At 42.9% G+C, this 20133-nt stretch overlaps 1 protein-coding gene across 3 annotated transcripts in view; it reads left to right on the top strand.

Moving 5' to 3' along the window:
* The window catches only part of TAFA4 (TAFA chemokine like family member 4), a 110708-nt gene that overhangs the window by 37409 nt on the left and 53166 nt on the right, over positions 1 to 20133 (top strand). For all 3 annotated transcript variants that reach the window (XM_074957454.1, XM_074957453.1, XM_074957455.1), the window contains exon 3: positions 4066 to 4181. In XM_074957454.1, the coding sequence (XP_074813555.1) occupies positions 4066 to 4181 (116 nt within the window). The remainder of the gene's footprint in view (positions 1 to 4065; positions 4182 to 20133) is intronic.

Here is a 20133-nt window from a genome sequence, read left to right as displayed (position 1 = left end):
GACATCACCTGCTGCTAAATGTGGTGAAAGGCCCACCTCCTATTATTTAGTGTCATCTAACTTCAGTTTTCCTTAACTTTTTTTTTCTTTTAAAAGAGATCTTTATACTAGTGAGTTGTAGACAACACCTTAGTCATTTTCTTATTCATGCAAAGGTTGTAGTGCTTAACTATACAGGTATAGTTAAATTGGTACAATACCCCCTAGTGGCAATGCATTTATATCCGTCTAAAGGTGCTTTATATTGGTACAGCTGTTTCTATATGATAATGGGAATAAGCTATGCTGGTATAAGGCATCTTTTATACCAGTATAATTGCATCCATAGTACAAGTTGTACCAGTACAACTACATTAGATTTTGTACCAGTATAACGATTTCATTTAGGGAGTTGATTTTTTTATTATGTGTAGGCCAGGCCTCAGTGAAAGAATTTGTCTCATATTGGTCAAGAGGGCCTTGAACTGAAATCCTGGATTCACGCCTCCTCTGACCTTTGCAGGGGTTCCATATTCACATCTACAGCCCAGGCTCCTCTCTCTAGATCAGTACATTTAAGAACTTTTTGCCTTTTTTAGAGAGTAATTGCATGACACCATGAGCAGCAAACTGCTCCTCCCTGCACTGCCTAAAACTTGGCTGAAAATCTGGCCTCCACAACCTGCCAAGTCCAGCACTCCTAATTGGAGCCAGATTTTTAAAAGAGCTCAACTTCCATTTAAGCACCTACATGAGGGCTAGGTTTTCAAAAGTGCTCAGCACCCGGCTGCTTTTATCGAGAACAGTGGAGAATCAGCCTCCTCCCTCAGTGAGAACAATGGGAGCTGCTGGAGCCGGAGCACTTTATTTAGATGTCCAAATGAGGTAGGAAGAATTTTCAAAAATCTGCCTCCTTGTGCCTGATTGTCAGATGTTGGAGACTCCCCTTAACTTCGCCTGGAGTTGTGGGTACCCAGCAGTTCTGAAAATCAGGCTCCAAATGTTTAAATTCTAAGGGTCTAAGTCTGCTTTCAGTTACACTGTTGTGCATCTGCAGGAACACCGCTGGCTTCAGTCGTGCTCCTTCAGGTTTACACCAGGGAAACTGAGGTCTGAATTGGGTTAGCGGCAGATAGTTTGGTCTGTTTCCAACGTTTATGCTCAGAACAATTGAATGATCTTGATGACAAGAATAACCGCATATATCCAAGCTACACATTTTGTGTGCACTACTAAACACCGTGCTAATCATGGGCTCCAGATCATGCATTCAGGGGCATTTGAAGCAAGGGAAGTGTGAAGGTGAAATTCTGCTCTCGGTTAGGCAGTGACTCCCCTTCAAAGACTGTGGGGATAAATAAAAGAAGGATCTGGCCTATAGTTATCTTGGCAAAGGTAAGCGGATTCTAAAGCCTAGCTGAGTAGGTTATTTTTTTTTTCTGATTGCCATAGACTTCAACCAGGATCAGGCCCTTGCTGAAAACACTGGTTATCCCACTTACACCAGATTCACAGATTCACTTTAATGGAGTTGCTGGATTCAGACTGGTTTAAGTGAGAGGTGACTCAAACCCCAGACTGATCGGTGGAAATGGAGCTCCTCAAAGTTTAACAGCTGGCCCAGTCCTGAATGAGTTCCACATGGGGAGTACTTCCAATGCATGGCCCAGTGTGAGTCTCCATTTTGTGGGTCTGATCCTCATTTACACCAAGACTCCTTTTACACCATTGTAGCTGTGTAAATGGGAATCAGGCCCTGCGTGTTTCCCCCTTTACAGCTTTGTTTGCACAGCGTAACCACACACTGGCTTCAAGAGGCAGGTAGCTGCTTACGATAGGCAGACATCTCCTTCCCTTTAAAGAAGATCTTAAAATCTTGTCTGGCTGCTCTAAGTATAACTCCATTTTCTTAAATCAATAGACACTGTTTACTTTTTAAATAGTCACCGTACAACAAAGATGGTTTATAAAAGAAATTTGCGGGGAGCGGCAGATGCTGCAAGGACAGCTGAGCAGGCACTGATGTGGCTGTCTTTTCACCAGTAAAAAGAAAAGGAGTACTTGTGGCACCTTAGAGACTAACCAATTTATTTGAGCATAAGCTTTCGTGAGCTACAGCTCACTTCATCGGATGCATACTGTGGAAAATACAGAAGATGTTTTTATACACACAAACCATGAAAAAATGGGTGTTTATCACTACAAAAGGTTTTCTCTCCCCCCACCCCACTCTCCTGCTGGTAATAACTTATCTAAAGTGATCACTCTCCTTACAATGGGTATTATAACAAGATCATAAACACCCATTTTTTCATGGTTTGTGTGTATAAAAACATCTTCTGTATTTTCCACAGTATGCATCTGATGAAGTGAGCTGTAGCTCACGAAAGCTTATGCTCAAATAAATTGGTTAGTCTCTAAGGTGCCACAAGTACTCCTTTTCTTTTTGCGAATACAGACTAACACGGCTGTTACTCTGAATTCTTCCAGTGTATTTTTTTTTTCAATCGTAAGATAATGGGTGTTGCTAAAATATATTTACAACAGGCTCTTAGCTGATGGTTTGTGATATTGCAAAGTACTCCTGTGAGCTGTTTGGGCAGTACCAATATTGCCACTAATGAACAAGCGGAGAAGGAAAGCACTTTGTAATGCAGGAAAGGAAAAAGAGGCAAGTCGTTCTAAATGAGAAAACATGAGGTCTGGGTTTTGATGGGGTATGTATTTTAAATGTTTTAAAATCAAATGGAAATGCTTCCTCAAGCCGTTACGGTCGCGGTGTCCAGTTCATGAGGTCTCCTCTTTATATTTTTTGTAAACATTCAGAATGTTCGCCCACTTGCGTGATCTGATTAGCCTACCAGTTTGACTTTATAATCGAATAAACAAACTGCCTTGCAATTGCGTCGGGAAAGCTGAACTGAAATCTGCGCCAAAAAAAAAAAGTTTTGTGTTGTTCATTTTTTGAGTGGTGGTTTGGTATCAATAAGAATGCTCAAGGTAGACTTTTTCCCAAATCCCAGCATGCTGGTTAACTGCAGATCAGGAGTTGCTGCTCTGAAAACCGTATTTAGTTCAATTTATGCACATCCATAAACTAATTTTGAATTTGTTTGAGACATTCTCGCTTACAGCATTTGCTGAAAAGATGGAATCTAAGGGTACAAGTGCACAGCGCACTCTTGGGTACTTTGTATAAATAATACATCATCATAATTCAATTTAAGAAAATGATCTCATTACCTTTCCACATGATGAATGCTACTGTGGAAGCCATGGCAGAGGAATGAAAGCCGGGAAGACCTGAGCACTAACGCTGCCCTCCACTGGGCCTGATTCTGCCACCCTTACATGGCAATGTATCTTACTCCTCAAATAGTCCCATTGATTTCCTTGGAATGAGCTGTGGAATAAGTTGCTACTCAGCATGAATGAGAATACAGGAATCTGACCTTTTATATTGCAGCAGTGCTGTGAGGAGCAGTTCCCCAACACCTTGATGTGGTAGGCAATGCTTGCAAAGCAGATTGCGGCCAGGTTTCTACCCGGGCTCAGCCCCCATTATTCTCAATTGGAGCTGTTGCATACTGAGTCTTTTGTAAAAAACCCAGCTACTTCACTTAAGTGCCTAAATGGGAGCTGAGCTTCTATTTTGAAAATGTATTCTGAAAATTTATTAGATCATAGAGGGATTTTCCTGTTCTGTTTCTGAATCTGAGCTGGGTCCAGTTTAAGACCTCACCTGCTCAAAGTAACATTCAGTCTGTAGATATTTTAAATTTAATGTTGCTTTGAGTGTGCAAGGTTCTTACTTTTAAACCTCAGATTCACAGAACCTAGTGAAGTCACTAAGAACGTACATGGGTGTGTCAATAACCACTGCGGTGCTTCTAATGATGAAACACGCTTAGCAAGGAATTGATCCCAACCCAATTGTGAATTTGATTTTTGTCAGTATTACCTGGTAATAAACCATTTCAAACACTCGTCGGCATCTTTTTCAGCTTTCCTCTTCCCAGAAGCATTTTTACACTGTTCCCTAGTTATATTGTTCTTTCACGCAGCTGCTTTCTTTTCTGCCTACAGGATGAGATTCTGTGCCAAATCAATGCTGCTATCTCACTGGCTCTTTCTGGTCTATGTGTTAATGGTGTGCTGTAAATTGTTGTCCGCCTCTAGCCACCATCCCCGAGGGCACACAGGTAGGAGCTTTTAAACTCATTACATGCCACTGAGACCAATTAATAACACTTGCAGAACGTTAGAGTCCACTTTTTAGCCATGGATAATTGATGAAGTTGTTGACAATGTGTTATAATCAGTGTGAAAGGTTAAAATAACAGCAAAAAAGAGTTGTTGTAATTTTATGTAGTGCTGTTCACAAGGCAGTTTTGGAGCAACTTCACAGTTGTTAAGATTTGGGACTTTATTTTTATCATTTTCCTTTTTTTTTTTTTTAAAATCCTAAACAGTTATACGGATAGTTTCTGTTCTAAAATATAGCTTTAACTTCCACCTGTTAATATAGGCCCTTATCAGTGGAAAGATTCCTATTGGATCAGGCCCTTAGTGCTACCCGAGTCAATCCTTCCATTAAATTACCCATACCCTTCTTGTTAAATTAATCCTTACTGTATATTATCCATTTCCCTAGCATGGGTATTGAGGCAAACAGTGAGAAGATATGATTTGAATCAGAAGAGGAAGTTGCTTTCCTGCTATGTTAGATGGTAGCACTCTTATCTCTAAATGAGAACCTCAAGTCTGATTCCCAGACTTGGGCTCATTCCCAGTGCTAACTCTGCTGTTCAGTACTAGAAAGTGGAGCTTCATTTGTTAGAGGTTCCATCTTTCAGGTGAAACAATACATTGATGTTCTTCCTAAGCCTCTTCCAGTGATTTGTCCAGGTGGAAGCTAAAGGATCCCTGTGTTCTTGCCAAAACCCCTTCTCTAATTAAAACAAGTTCCAGCAACCTGGATTTGAACTCCGTACAGCTGCTGTATTTGTCTACATGCTCATGCTAATCAGCATTGTTGCGTCTTGAAGAGTTGTACAAATAACTAACTTGGATTTGTACTATAAATAACAGTCAGCTGCCACCCAGGTATCACCTGGGGTTCTCCAACATTGTGAAGCCTCTTTATCAGGCTGCTATGTGTTACCTGGCACTGTTTTTGCAACTTGAAAACATTGAGTGCACTGATTGATTCATGAGCTATTGCAATTTAACCTTTCTGTTGTACAGAAAAGGTCTCAAGCTCACTTTGATGCCTTGAGTAGTAGGATTTATGGGAAGTTAAACAGAAAAGAAACGGTAAACATTAGTTATTTTAGGACGGATATTTGCTGGGGAAAACTGACATAGCTCCAGTCACGTCAGTAGGAATGAACTGATTTACACTAGCTGTGGATATGGCCTAGTATGTATGGTTGGATGTAAATCTGATCTGAAACAGACATGATAGCTTGGTAGTACGTGTGCTGGAAGTACTTGGTTGCTGCTGCTTGCACCAACTGATAGATGACCTTCTAATTAGGTAAGACACACTGTAAAACGTTCTGTACTTGGCTAAAAAGTTTCAGCACTACTTCAGTTAATTGAACATCATAGGATGATCTAGTGCTACCCTTGTCTCTCAGGTAGTCCTTTTCCTCCTCTGTGGAAATGGCTCACATTACAGGGGAAAGATTGGTTACAGACAATTGCACGTTGACCGAGGAAGGATTGGATGCAGACAATTGAGTGTGGCCTCTCCTGAAAAGTCATTTCTGAGCAGCAGGTTCCTGATCCGACACAACAGTTGAATTTTCTTTCTAGAATGCAAGAAAATTAGCAGTCGGAAAACACGCTTCTATAGATGTTGTCATTCAACCAAGAATTCAATCACAGCCTTGTAAAAATTAGCTTTTTCATGCCTTTTAAACTGCACTTTACAGACAATCCCAAGGGAAATACCTGTGACAGGAAGAGAACATCTATTATGTGTATGCATGATGGGTGTTTATGAAACAGTGCAAATGATGTCACTTTGCATGTCAGAATACTTAATTGCATATTTTGAGTTGACAAAAAAATTCTCTCTCCATATCAAGCAGCTATTGTAGAGTATAAGCAACCTACTTGAAAATTACATCAATCTGCTTAAGTGGATCACTCTTGGGTCGGTCCAAGACACATACAACTAATAGACTCTTTAAACTTTTGCTTCTTATGATAAATTAGGCCAAAATCTGTGGTGCGAACTCAGGCAGAGCTCCCATTCAACTGGAATTTGACCTTTTTGTTTTATATAAGACTGTATATTTAAGTGATTAAACTTATCTATTAGTACAGAAGCAATGACCCAATTCTTGGGTGGAGGTCTAGGAAAACATTGATAGGCCGCTTTCAAAGTGGCTGGGAGAAAGTGTTAACCATGGAGGCACTGAGAGGGCATAAGAACAAATTCAACCTTTCATCTCAGTGCAGAAATCTTCCTTCGCCCCTTCGTCAAACAGCTGCAGTGTGTCATTCACATGGGGAGATAAGAAATATGTCTCACTACAGTGACATTACAATGGAAATCTGAGCCAAAGTTAAAACTGCACCATCTGTGTTCTGTGTTCGAGTTCACTGTACACCAGGAATGATCGAGGGTAAGAGACTCACAGATTAGACCTTCCTTCCCGACATTCTGCTCCCAAAGAGCTGTTCTTTAGTTCCAGCAGCAGTTTCTGAGGAGTTTGTACCTTCTCCCTCCAGCCCCAAAACAGCACCGCTGTTTTTCAAAAGTGATCGTGTAAGAGGAACCTTTTGCCAGTAGGTAGTAATGTTCAGTCTCCCTTTTTAAGAATAGTTTCGCTTTAACAGGAGTCCACAGAGCTTGGTCTGGATAGACTCCAGAAGGAGAGGCTGCACACCTTCTGAGAAATGCTTATCCACACTGAACAGGTAACATTACAGCATGTTCATAGTATCCCCCAGGGGCCTAGCTTTTCAAAAGAAACTAGTGGTTTTGGGTGCCCAGTTTGAAACACCTTAAAAGGGCCTGACTTGCAGAAAGTGCTGAGCATCCACCCCTGAAAATCAGGCCCCTTAAGGTGTCTCAAGTTCCCAAAGCACTGGTCACTTGCAAAAATGTAGATCTAAATACCAGTATTATTACTGAGGAAGGTGGTTAACCCCTAATGACAGGGGCTGGTAGGATTCAAGCTGGAAAACCCTGTTAGGTTCCCCCCCCCTCCCCTTTTTAAGTCCCTGATTCAAGGAGAGACTCCCATTGACCTCACTGGTGTTGGTCTGGGCCATAAAGAATACAAAGTTCTATAGCGGTCTCACCAATACTCCGCTTGCACGAGTGACTCTGTCCAAGAAGCCAGCAATCATAAGAATGCTGTCAAAGTGGAGAAGGTATCCTGGAACATCTTGTCTGAGAAATAGGATCTAGGCATTACAGTAATATGAAGACTAGAAAAGCCAAGGGTTAATCTTTGCACCCTCCCTCTGTACTGCCCCACTGCTCTGTCTCCCTTTGTTTTGCAAAACATCCTTCACTGCTGGAAGGCAGCAACACAGAACAGACTGTCCAGATACAATGCATTAAAACTAGAGCTCCGAGATCCTGATCTTGACCCCAACATAGAGGCTTGGGCTTGTCTGTAATTAAAATAGTGTAATCTGTTTGACGTACATTTCGAAAACATGCTTTAAAACAGAGGTAAATAAGCAACGAGCAGGAAGAAATATCATCCCTATACTGTGCTGGAATGGGGTGGGGCCACTTTTACTTCAACAAGGTATCGTTTCTGTCTTTGTTTAGCAGTCCTAGATGGCAAGTTAGAATGTGTGGAATAAATGCTTTCTCAGGTAACCGCTAATTTATAGGCAAGATTTGCAGGTCAGTTATTTTTTGTTCACTGCCTCTATCACAAGCCAACTGAGTAGCTTTGGCTTTCTTCATGCTGTGCCTTGTTCCTTTACTAGCTACCTGAAATGCTCCTGAAATGGGTCTGCTTGCAAGTGGTTAGGTAGTGTGACCAAATAATACTTGGCTTGTTCTTACCCAGCAATGGAAAATCCGTGCTCTGAAGCCCGCAACCTTCTCTAGCGACTCCTTAAAGCAGAGCCCTGCTCTGTATGGTTTACATAGGAACAGCGATTTATAGTGAATGCAAGGGCCAGCTTTCATTTGCAAACTCTGTTGGGGCAGGATTGTACCCATATTGATGACCATTTTCTGGGATTCCACCAGTGTTCTACTTTGCATTCTTTAAGTGATGCATGAATAGGGAACACAAAGAGATGTAACGGCTTGGTTTTTATACAAACCATCTTAATGAATAATACAGGAGTGCATTTGACATCGAAAACAAACTCTCCCTTCTTGCTTGCTGGGCTTAGGGAAAGAAGTGGCTTTTTCAAATGTGCTTTTCCCCCTTCTCGCAGTGCTTTCCTGGGAGGTGTTAGCTCTGCCTAGCAGTGGGACCATCAAATTAAGTCCTTCGTCCGCCATACGAGAGAACCTCCTGTCATTTAGTGTGTGCAAGTGTTGTATGTGTATAGGCAGGGAGCAAAGAGCTACCGTTGATGGACTGGCAGACTGTCTGCAGCACCAGAAGAGAATGTTTGGAAAATCATATCTTTTAACCAACTCCTTTTCTGTTCAGCAAACCAAAGCTGAAGAAACAATCTTCAGCCTGGCAAAAGCTAGTGTAATGCATGGGCAAAGTGTGTACTGTCCCCCTCTCTAGTGGTTAGTTGAGTACAAGATAACGGCCTACTATAGCTGACAGCCTAACTGCTATCAGGAGTTAATGGGTGTGTGTGTGTGTGCATGCATGTGTGTGGGGGGTGTTGGGGAAATATTACATAAGTAAAGTAGGGTATGGTTTTGGGAATCTGATCAGAAACAGGGGAAAGAGTAGTGTAGCAACACAGTAAAAGTCTGAAAGTGTGTGTGTGTGTGTGTGTGTGTGTGTAGGACTGGATGTTGTTGGGGTGGATTAGGGAGCCAAGTGGCAGCCAGCAGAACAAATGAAATCTTTGTAACCAGAAGGGCAAAAAACAGAGGGTCATTCCTTAAGCACAAAACTGCAATTTGTGTTTCAGTGTATATGTCTAACAATGTTTGCTCTGCTGAGATTCCTTCTCATTCCTATGAACTTGAAATGTCATTGTCACTGAAACTGAAATTCAAATGTGTCTTTCTAGTAAGATCAGTGAGGGACATTCTCCTCTCTTGATCATGTTTTTGTGTCAGGCTTTCTTGCTGCAGACTCAAGACAACAGTTCAGCTCAGCCATGAGGACTGTCAACTTCATGGGTGAAATCCTGCTCCCGTTGAAGTCAGTGGCAAAACTCTCATTTGACTTCACTGGTGTCTAGACTTCACCCTATGTGTTTGATTGAACACCTTAGATTTCAAAAAATGCAGTCATGCAATGCATGCCACCAACAATGCAGCTTTCTGGGAAGAACCCTCCTGCTGTGGTTCTCCCCATGACATTTTCATGTATGGGGACGGTCGTCGTTCCCAGCTGGAGGTGCTTTAGTCAAAGTGTACTTCCAGCAGCCTTTCAGTTCCACTAGAGGGCCCTGTGATGCTAAAAACCAGCTCTGATAATACAGACTAGCAGACAGGCAGGAAGCTCTGTCTCATGATCTAAGTCATAACTGTGCATTTTACTAATTAGAATTGTGAGCCCTTTGTATTTCCATGGGTCAGACATGGTTAGTGCACAATATGCTTTAGCCCTTTGTTCCATTTAGCTCCTCTTATGTCTTAATGTTTTATTCAGTGTTCGCAAAAAGAAAAGGTGTACTTGTGGCACCTTAGAGACTAACCAATTTATTTGAGCATAAGCTTTCGTGAGCTACAGCTCACCTCATCAGATGCATACTGTGGAAAATAGAGAAGATGTTTTTATACACACAGACCATGGAAAAAATGGGTGTTTATCACTACAAAAGGTTTTCTCTCCCCCCACCCCACTCTCCTGCTGGTAATAGCTTATCTAAAGTGACCACTCTCCTTACAATGTGTATGATAATCAAGGTGGGCCATTTCCAGCACAAATCCAGGTCGTCGTCCCCTCCCCCGGAGAAAACCTGGATTTGTGCTGGAAATGGCCCACCTTGATTATCATACACATTGTAAGGAGAGTGATCACTTTAGATAAGCTATTACCAGCAGGAGAGTGGGGTGGGGGGAGAGAGAACCTTTTGTAGTGATAAACACCCATTTTTTTCATGGTCTGTGTGTATAAAAACATCTTCTCTATTTTCCACAGTATGCATCTGATGAAGTGAGCTGTAGCTCACGAAAGCTTATGCTCAAATAAATTGGTTAGTCTCTAAGGTGCCACAAGTACTCCTTTTCTTTTTGCGAATACAGACTAACACGGCTGTTACTCTGAAACCTGTTATTCAGTGTTTGTGTTTTATTACACTGCTACCAAATATAAAGGTAGCCACAATATGAAGTCCTGGCTCTTCAAGTACTAAGGTGCGAAAGGCAACTCCGTTTTAACAATAGGATCCCTTTACAAAGTCAGAGTTCTCTGCGGGAAATTTTTTTATGAGCAGAAATAGGAGGAAAAAAACCTTGTTCCTATTTTCTGTAGTGGTTATTCATTTTAAATAACAATAGGGGCTTAGTATGCGGAGGATAGATTTTGACAAAGACTTCATTTTGGATGCATGGGTCTGCTACCACTAGGAAGTAATTCAACGTTAATTTGGTCTTTTTATAATGTGAAATATAGCCTCTGGTGTAGTTTTCCACAAAAGTGCACTTTCGCCTTGTAGAATGTGATCGTATGTGAATAGACTTGTGTATTGTAGGGAGCCAGAAAAAATTACAGATTAACTGATTAATGCGAAGCTTTTGCATAACGTGTTTCAGGATCCTGAAAAAAATACTGTCCTTTCTCAAAGGAAGGGGGGCTTTCTGAATGATTGAGTCTCATTTAACATACACATGGCCAACTACAGTGTAGCAATCTGTGTAGCACGAGGCTCTTTCCCACAATATCAAGGTGACCTTATTCTAAAGCCATTGGGAAAAGCTTGTGAAAATACCGACTTATTTTATTCATTTTACATTGACAGCGTAATTTTTTATAAGCGAGCTATCTGCAATAAATGATACAGCCTCACATCTCATTGACCAAAGTCCTCACCAAGCGGGGTTTTTTTTCTCTTTGCCTGATCTATTTTTTATAACCGTTTGCGCTTTTTTTTAAAAAAGAAAAAGCTGTAAAAGAGCAGGATCATGCAAATATGAAGGGAATGGAAGCAGTTTCTTCTGTTGCACTAGAAGGCTGGTGTGGCTGGAGCCTGGACCTGCTTGATAAATCAAAATCCTCAGCCAGAATGGAAAGGAATTTTCTCTTCAGCATTTATATGAATGAATTGAGCATGGTAGCAATGGAGCATGAGGGGGAGCAGGTTTTACTTCTTGGATGGTGGCTGGCACCCATGACACCCTTGTGATGTGTGCCGGGGAAGTCAACCAGTCATTAATGTGCCCAGTATTTCTAGTGAAGACGGAACTGGGGAGGAAGGAAGGTTCTGGGGCCTTGAACTGGAAATCAAACAATTCCAATTTGATTCCTGGCTCTGTTACAGGCTTCCCAGGTGACCTGTTGCTTTAATTTAGATGTTCTACATAGGCCCAAAAGATCAAAAGTTTTAACATGGCCCTGTCACTGTCCAGCATTAAACCATTTTAAACAAGGTTCAGGGTTTGATATACAGAGACCTCAGGGCTGCTTAGTACCATAGCAAAAATACCATTAAAAATCATTTAAATCTTTTATTAAAGATACAGAAAAGATGGAAAAAGCATTGACACATTTCAAATGTAAAGTATGCCTTTAGGCTTTTGTTTAAACCATATCCTAGGTTTCTGTTTCCTTTCCCTTTAACTGGAGAGGTTTTGTAAGGAAAAGTGGCTTGTTTGACAGTCTTTGAGATGGTAATACCTGTCCTTTCTGGGGAAAGGAGGAGAAGTGAGTTGGGATGGGCTGGAGCTTGTATCGTTAAAGTCTGATTCTGTTTCCTGGAAGATAAAACGAGATGCACGTGGAAGGGGAAAGAAAAGAACAGTGAAGATAGTTACATTTTCTATCTTTGGTGTTGAGTCTCACATGCAACCTCGCTGCTGGAAAACCACAGGCACTGCACAATGTCTCATCAGCCACTCCAAGACCTGGCAAACTTGTACCAGCATTGGGCTGTTTAGGGCATTGCTTTTAGCAGCCTCTCTGGTCACCAGCTCAGAGAAGCATTGCAAAATATACAGTCTTGGGTGGCTAAGCCAGTCTCTGATTAGACTGAAGGCCAAAGGAGAAGGATAGGAAAGAGAAGAAATAAGATGGAGAAGGAAAAGGACTGTGTGTGTGTGTGTGTGTGTGTCACACTCACACACAGTCTCACATCCCAGGTCGTGGTTGGGATTCATCTTGATCCGGTGGAACTGTCCCTCTCTTGGCCTGGTCTGGTCAGGACATTTCTTGAGACTCACTGTATACTCCTAGGGACATTCTGTGCCAAAACATTAAAAATCCCACACACTATTTTTAAATTCTGCAAAATTCTTCAAATTTTATTGATCAAAATAGCACTACATATTCATGCAGGTTTCAGTTATTTGGGTAATTTTATTTCATAATACCTGTCAGCATGTATGTCTATAACAAGACCGACACTCACAAAAGTTCCCCCAGGTGTAAAGAGTTAAAGAAAACCCTATGCCAACCTAGTTCCCGTTTCTCTACCCCCTCCCCCCAGAGCCCAGCCACAAGGCCCTCCTTCCCCAGATACCCACACCCTCTCCCCTCCCTCTCCAGGGACCCAGAGGGAGAAACAGCCTGATGCTCGCTACCAGGCTTGCATGCAGTTGCCTGCTTATCACCCTCCATCCCTCAGGGCATGCTGGGAACTGCAGCTGCCAGGAACCCTCCCTTCCCCCAGCAGTGCCTTCTATGTGTGTGCTGGGCTCTGCTGGGTTTAGTGGCAGCTAGCAGCACTGCAGCCCATTTCTGTGGGGGAAAGGGAATTCTGTGCGCACGTTAGTTTCTGCAAAACTGTGCAGTGGTGCAGAATTCCCGCAGGAGTATACACTCTGCTCTGCCTGAGGGGAGAGAGCCTGCCCCACTCCTACCTCCTCAGAAACACCTGAAGCCCTGCCCTTCCACGCTGAGCATGCCACAGGAGCAAGCGAGCGGGACAGTGTGTCACTCTCACATGCATGACTGCCCATCTTTCTCCCCCACCCCCACCCCAGCAGTGATTTACCTTTCTACCAGCTGCTCCGGGTGCCCAAACCAACCTGCCTGTGCTGCCAGGAAGGGATATGTGACTACTCTTGCTGCTTCCTTTTGCTTCCCCATCAGAAGTCATTTTTCTGCGGGGAAGTAAAGAAATTTGTGGGGGACATGAATTCTGTGCATATGAGGTGATGCAGAATTCCCCCAGGAGTAACTGTAACATCATTGAGCCTTTGTCATTCTGATCCCAGCATCTCAAGAGATGATGTGGGTGGTACTCATGTTAGGGAAACTCACTTCTTCCCTTCTTTTAGTCAGCAACGGTGGAATAGCGCATCCCCTTATTATTTCGTCTACCAATGAGACCTAATTTCCAACACAACAATTTTGGTTAATTGATTTTTGGTTCCACGCTTTGTTTACCAGACTGGATCTTAACCCAGTACTTCAGTTATATCAGGAGTCTCTTTGTTTGGACTAATTCAGGTTTTCAGACTCCCTTTTCAACATTTATTGTTACTGGTTATTGTGACATGTTATGAACTTTCATTCACTTTTTACAGTGGCGCTCACAATGAGGGTAAATTTGTAGGCTCAATTATAACAAGTCGTTTAACCTCTCTGGGTGAAATCCTGGCACTGTTGAAGTCAATGGGAGTTTTGCAATTCCTCCATGCCTCAGTTCTCAATCCTTTCCTTGAATGTCAGGTCCCTTTCATCCCACTGTGTAGTGTCTGTTTAGATTGTAAGTTGGTCATGGCAGCAGGGACTGTCTCTGGCTATGTGCCTGTACTGTGCCTGGCAAAGTGGATTTGTGAGGTTGGTTGGAGTCTATAGGTGCATCTGGAATGCAAATGATGATGATAATAGTAAAGGGTATAATATTCAAAACTTAACTGGAACTACAAGAAACACAACTGGAGATTCAGCTGATTTTGCCTTTCTGCCGAGTGTTTGGAAATTATTGTACTTGTAAAAAGTAGGATGAAGGAAATCATATAGATTAATGATTAACAGGTCAAAACTTTTCAAAAACTTTTCATTAATTAATCTGGGGGTGGGAGGGTGGTTTGTCTGGAGCCTAGAACGGCCAGGGAAACGGGGCTGAAGACCCTTTCACTTCTGTTTAACCAGTTTGAATTCAGCCTAGTGGTGCTCAGTGTTGGCCATCAGAACACTATCACGGGGTTCAAAAGGGAGCTAGATAGACTCATGGAGGATAGGTCCATCAATGGCTATTAGCCAGGATGGGCAGGGATGGTGTCCCTAGCCTCTGTTTGCCAGAAGCTGGGATTGGGTGACAGGGCATGGATCACTTGATGATTACCTATTCTGTTCATTCCCTGTGGGGCATCGGCCACTGTCAGAGGACAGGATACTGGGCTTGATGGACCTTTGGTTTGACCCAGTATGGCCATTCTTATGTTCTTAACAGTGTTTGGTAGCCGTGTCTATTGAAATCCGTACTTTTGGTCCAGTTCCCAGTGGACAAGCATTCACCTCTCTCACTTCACCGGTACGAAGGGCCCACTTTGGCAGCTTTGTAGCTAGTCTCCACCGAGATGCCAAGGACTGAGTGGAAAGGAGGGTGAACCTGTAGAGGTGATCTCTTCAGGTCTGAGCACGTTATGGGGTAAGTAGAGAAGCTCTGTATTGCCAATGCACGTGTTGCGGCTCGTCTGTGGATAGGACTTCACACTCCAGAGCTGTCTGTCTGACACCTCTCACTGAAGTTTGTACAACCCAGAATATTTGGGACAACAACTCTCAGCAGAAAAGGTTAGATTTTACAATATGACCTTTTATTGATGAGGAGACCAGTCATTGTTATGGAACTCGTAGCAGAGGTACCGACTTTCTAATATGTCGGTGGGTGCTCGAACCCTGGCTCTGCCCCAGGCCCCACCCCGCCCTGCCTCTTCCTGCCCCCGCTGCGCTGCTGTCCCATTCCACCCCCTCCCCTGAGTGTGCCCCCACCCTTGCTCTTCTCCCTCCCCCCAGCACCTTGTGCATGCTGCGGAACAGCTGATTGTGGTGGGTGGGAGGCGCTGGAGGGAGGAGGAGAAGCTGATGGGGGGGGGGGAGGGGGAGGCTGCCGGAGAGTGCTCAGCACCCACCATTTTTTTCCCCCATGGGTGCTCCACCCCCGGAGCACCCCCAGAGTTGGTGCCCATGACTCATAGTGCAGTGCGCTGCAAATCACTGCTGTGTGGAAGGATGGAAATTGCTCTAGGGCCTGATTCGGGTACCCATACTCATGCTGAGTAGCGCTTACCTGAGTAGCCCCAGGTTATCGAATAAGGGCCTTAGAATGAACTTCAGAATAGGACTTTGAAGTGGCACTTAAGTGTTACATAGGCCTTGTGTGGCACAAGGATGAATTTCACCCTGAACAAATACCAGCCTACAGTCTGATAACAAATCCATGGAAATCAATGAGTCTTTTCATTTACTTCAGTGGGTTTGGATCAGGCTCTTTGCGACTGTCTGAATATTTCTAGTCCTGACCTCCTGTTTCTGTAAACCAAAGAATAGCTAATTTATAGCTGGTGAAGCTGTCAGCAGATTCCTTGGCATTTTGCTTTGGTCAAAGAGCCTCTCCCAAGTGCTGCTTTTCAAAGTGAAATGCAGCTGTCTGTTTTCTAGTTTACTGCGGTAATCTTGCATTCTTTCAGAAAAGTGACAACCCCTGGAGGACAGTGGAGTCTAAATGGGGAGATTAAGCATGTCTTGTTGGGTTCAGCAGGGTAATCTCTTCTCATCAGACTGGAAATGATATCCATCAGCACAAGAATGGATGCCACGCTCAACATTCATTATCTTCCTGGATAGCAATCTTTAACAGTACTCGCTAGAATAAAAAAAAATTATGAGCAGGCAACTCCAGGATCAACGTTTCTATTACCTGGTATCTGACCCACCTTCCTTTGGGGATTTCCACTTTCATTTTCCTGCGGGGGCATCATCCACATATCAGTGGATCCAATGATGTCCATTGCTGTCATGGTTTTATTAGAATTTTAAGCCATATTGTTTGATAAGTAGGAGGAAGAGTTTCTATTTGTTAGTCTCTAAGGTGCCACAAGTACTCTTTTTTTTTTTTTTTTTTTTCTTTTTGTGGATACAGACTAACACGGCTGCTACTCTGAAACCTGTCATTAAGCTTTTATGTACCTCTTGCAATATTTCATCAGCATCTCTCCCTATAATCCTCCAAAAGGCGATCTTCTCAAAGGGCACCATGAGACCCCCATAAGTGCTATGGAAATATATACTCTGCTTTTATTTTCTGCTTTGAGTGATGACGCGAGTTGCTAGTATATTCAGTAGGTCACAGGTAAGGCTTCTGGTATGGAATGGCACAATCCTCGTCATAAGGTATTTTCGTTATATTTTTGTCTTTGATTTTGTTTCCTGTTATGTTTGCTTGAAGTCCTGCTTGGCAAAAATAAACGTACTTAAAAGATTTAACGTAATGAGGACGATCAGCTAACAGCACAGACTCAAACCCTGAATTGTGCAAACTGCCATACACCATCTACTCCACCTACACCCTGGCTAGTGTAACCTCGTGTGTCTCAAGAGAAGCTCTGGGGAGTTTCTGATGAGCTCAAAGGTTGGACAGTGCTGAGACTGGTAACCCCATTTTCAGTTGTGCACTGAAGTGACATGCCTAGTGCATCTCTTAGATTCTGTTCTTTTTCAGCCTACATTTTTCCACCCCCTCATGACTCAAATCCCGTTTTTCAGCCTACTTTTTCCAATTCTCTCCTCCCCCCCCCCCCGCCCATGACTCAAGTCCCGTTTTTCAGAAGAATATTGGCTCAGCTGTGCCTAGCTTTGCACAGGCTGTAGAGAGCACAATGAGCCTTCCTCACGCCTCCCTCCCTTGGGCAGCGGCTGGAGGCAGCATAAGGAGTTAAACACAAGGACGCAGGCTCCAATGTTAGCCTCCCCAGAAAGAGCCAAGCTATGTCCCTGCCCCCCTTCACACCAGCTGTTGCTGAAGAGCCAAAATCAAGTCCTACGAGATCTTTGGATGTCAGACAATGGCTGATGCAGCAGGTTCAATTGCTGCGGGACACCTTTGAAGGAGCAAAGACCGTGCCTCTTGTAAATCAGCCCCCGCTTTGTGCACCCATTCCCCACTGTTTTACAGTGTCACGCACACAGTGTCATTAGAAGGTGTCATAGCTTTCTTTGTTCCCTTTAAAGAAGTCCTCGGCAAGGTCCAGTTGGTACACTAGGCACGGTCAGAAAATGCAGGAGCGTTTGGACCCATGTGATTACAGTTCACGTGAACAGTAACTTTGGGAACATTCTGATTTGTGCTTTTTTAAATGACAGAGTAAATGTCACCAATGGAAGTGATGAGTTTCCTTCAAAGACTTGACATTTTTGAAGTGGTGGGGCCCTCTTCAGATGAATATAGTCTCACTGGCATTTGTTGTCCTTTTCAGATACCTTTCTCCCTCCTCCCCCCCCCCTCCAAAAAAAATAAAATAAATCAGTTCATTTGAGAATGAAAGAAATAAAAAGGTAGAGTAATTTGGCATAGTGCAACTGACATCACATTGCTCCAGTGATTTACACCAGCTGAGGATCTGGCCCAAAGTCTGTGTACATAAATATAGATGTATCTTTCTGTTGCTAAGTCATCTAGCTGTAACAAAAGTGTTCAAATTATTGTTTTTCTCATCCCAACTGTTGTCGCTGTACAGAGGGGGGCCTGCTGGCTTCTGACTGTGTTCTGTTTGGAGTTGGTGTTGCTAGAATTCTGAAAATTCACGTTACCTGCAGTGATTTTTTCCTTTCAGATTTTTTTACATTTCTAAGACTCTCTTGCTTAAAAAACAATATTATGATTGTGCTGGAAGTTGACTTTTAGAGATTTCCCCAGCTTGGCTGTCTGTCAGGATGAGCTGTCTGAGTTTGGGAGTGCCCTCTCTCTTGGAGATTTTAATAACTTCCTTGCATTGTGCTCACCTCTTTGATTTTTATCATTTCATGGAACTGGGCAAAGGAGAGGGAGAGATTACAGTAATTTTTTCCAGCCTGCCTCCATGCTATGTTTCTGTGTCTGAACTACAGAAGAAAGCATTTGTGTGGTATTTCTGTTGGTAATACTGTGACAGGGGTGTGATGTTTTTGTTATTGTTGTTCGTTATTTCCACCGGAAATGCAAAAAATGCCACCGAAGGCAGACACTCTGTTGAAACAGTGTGAAAATGCTGGCATCAGCAAAATGCAGTTTACTCTGAGTGATGCCCCAGTCCCAAACGAGGAGCCAAGATGACTAGTCTGCAACGTACGAATAACTCTGCTGTGCTGATGTCAAGAAACATCCCTTTTATCTGACTGAATCGCATGGTAGTTTGTGCCAAACTAAACAGAGATATATACAGTTTACTGTGAAAGCATATCCCCCTCCAATGGGAAGAAACCACCTAAATAGTGGAACAGTGACTATCGGTGGGACAAAAACTAGAAGCATTTATCCAGCTCCCACAAAATGTGGAGATTTGGATTAGCTGGGACCTGGATCAGAACCAAACCTGGTTTTGGTTTTGCAAAACCACTCCAATTTTTGTCTGATTTCTAGCAGTGACCATATTAGGCAGTACCCGGGCTACAGTACTTCGTAGACTGAAACATGGGCTTCTTGACACATTTTTCTAAGTTTTCAAAACAGAGTTCTGAATTGAAGAAAATAAAATGCAACACACACACATGCACCCATCATTGGAGGATGAGCTCCAAGGCCAACATTTAGCCATGAATGCCTAAAGTAAAGCACCAGATCAATTGGTTACTCTCTAAGGTGCCACAAGTACTCCTTTTCTTTTTGCGAATACAGACTAACACGGCTGTTACTCTGGCACCAGATTTAGGCTCCTAATAAATGGGTTGACATTCAGAGGTGCTGAGTACCCAGTGGACTAGATGTAGGTGCTCGGTACCTTTGAGAATCTGGCCACTTGTTTCAGGGCCTAAGGAAGATGCTGCTTAAATGCTCAGTTCTAGAGAGAAACATTTGGGGTGGCATATTCAGCTTGGCCCCAATCATGCAAAATGCTCAGTATTTCTTGTTTACATTGTGATAGCTCCTCGGAGCCCCAGTCATGGACCAGGATCCCATTTAGTTAGGTGCCATTCAAACACAGAACCAAAAAGTTTTCCTTACACCAAAGAGTTTACAGTCTAAGGGGATGTGGGCAGTGCAGACATCTGCCCACATAGCTATGTGGGTGCAGGATGTGAAGAGGTATGATCCCTGACTAACACAGCTGGGTTGGCAAAAGCCCCCAGTGCAGTTTTACCAACTTATTTTTGCCAGTATAGTTTTTCACTTTGGGAGTGGTGGAATAAGCTATACTGGTAGAAGTGGTAGGAGCACTTTTCTGATAATGCTATACTGGTAAAATGCTCCTGTTTTAAACATGACCTGAGTAAACACTTGTCCATGGGGCAACTTTACTCACAGGAACAGATCCACTGAACTCAGAGACTACTCATAATAATAATGCCTACCTACTTATATAGCTCTTTTCATCTGTAGCTCTTTAAGTGCTTTACAAAGGAGGTAGTTATCCTTATTGCTCAGATGAGAAAACTGAGACACACTCAGGTGAGTAAAATTATCCATGTGCATGTTAAGTATTTGCAAGTTCAAGGCCTAAGAGATGAGCAAATTGGATTAGGTGCAGAACTGTGCCCAAGATTTTTTTTAGGTTTCAGAGTAACAGCTGTGTTCGTCTGTATTCGCAAAAAGAAAAGGAGTACTTGTGGCACCTTAGACTAACCAATTTATTTGAGCATAAGCTTTCGTGAGCTACAGCTCACTTCATCGGATGCATACTGTGGAAAGTGTAGAAGATCTTTTTATACACACAAAGCATGA

The sequence above is a fragment of the Natator depressus genome, chromosome 7 (assembly GCF_965152275.1).
Source record: "Natator depressus isolate rNatDep1 chromosome 7, rNatDep2.hap1, whole genome shotgun sequence".
In the NCBI taxonomy this organism is placed as follows: Eukaryota; Metazoa; Chordata; order Testudines; family Cheloniidae; genus Natator; species Natator depressus.
The sequence above is the reverse complement of the archived record's forward strand: the minus strand, read 5'-3'. Positions and strand labels throughout refer to the sequence as shown.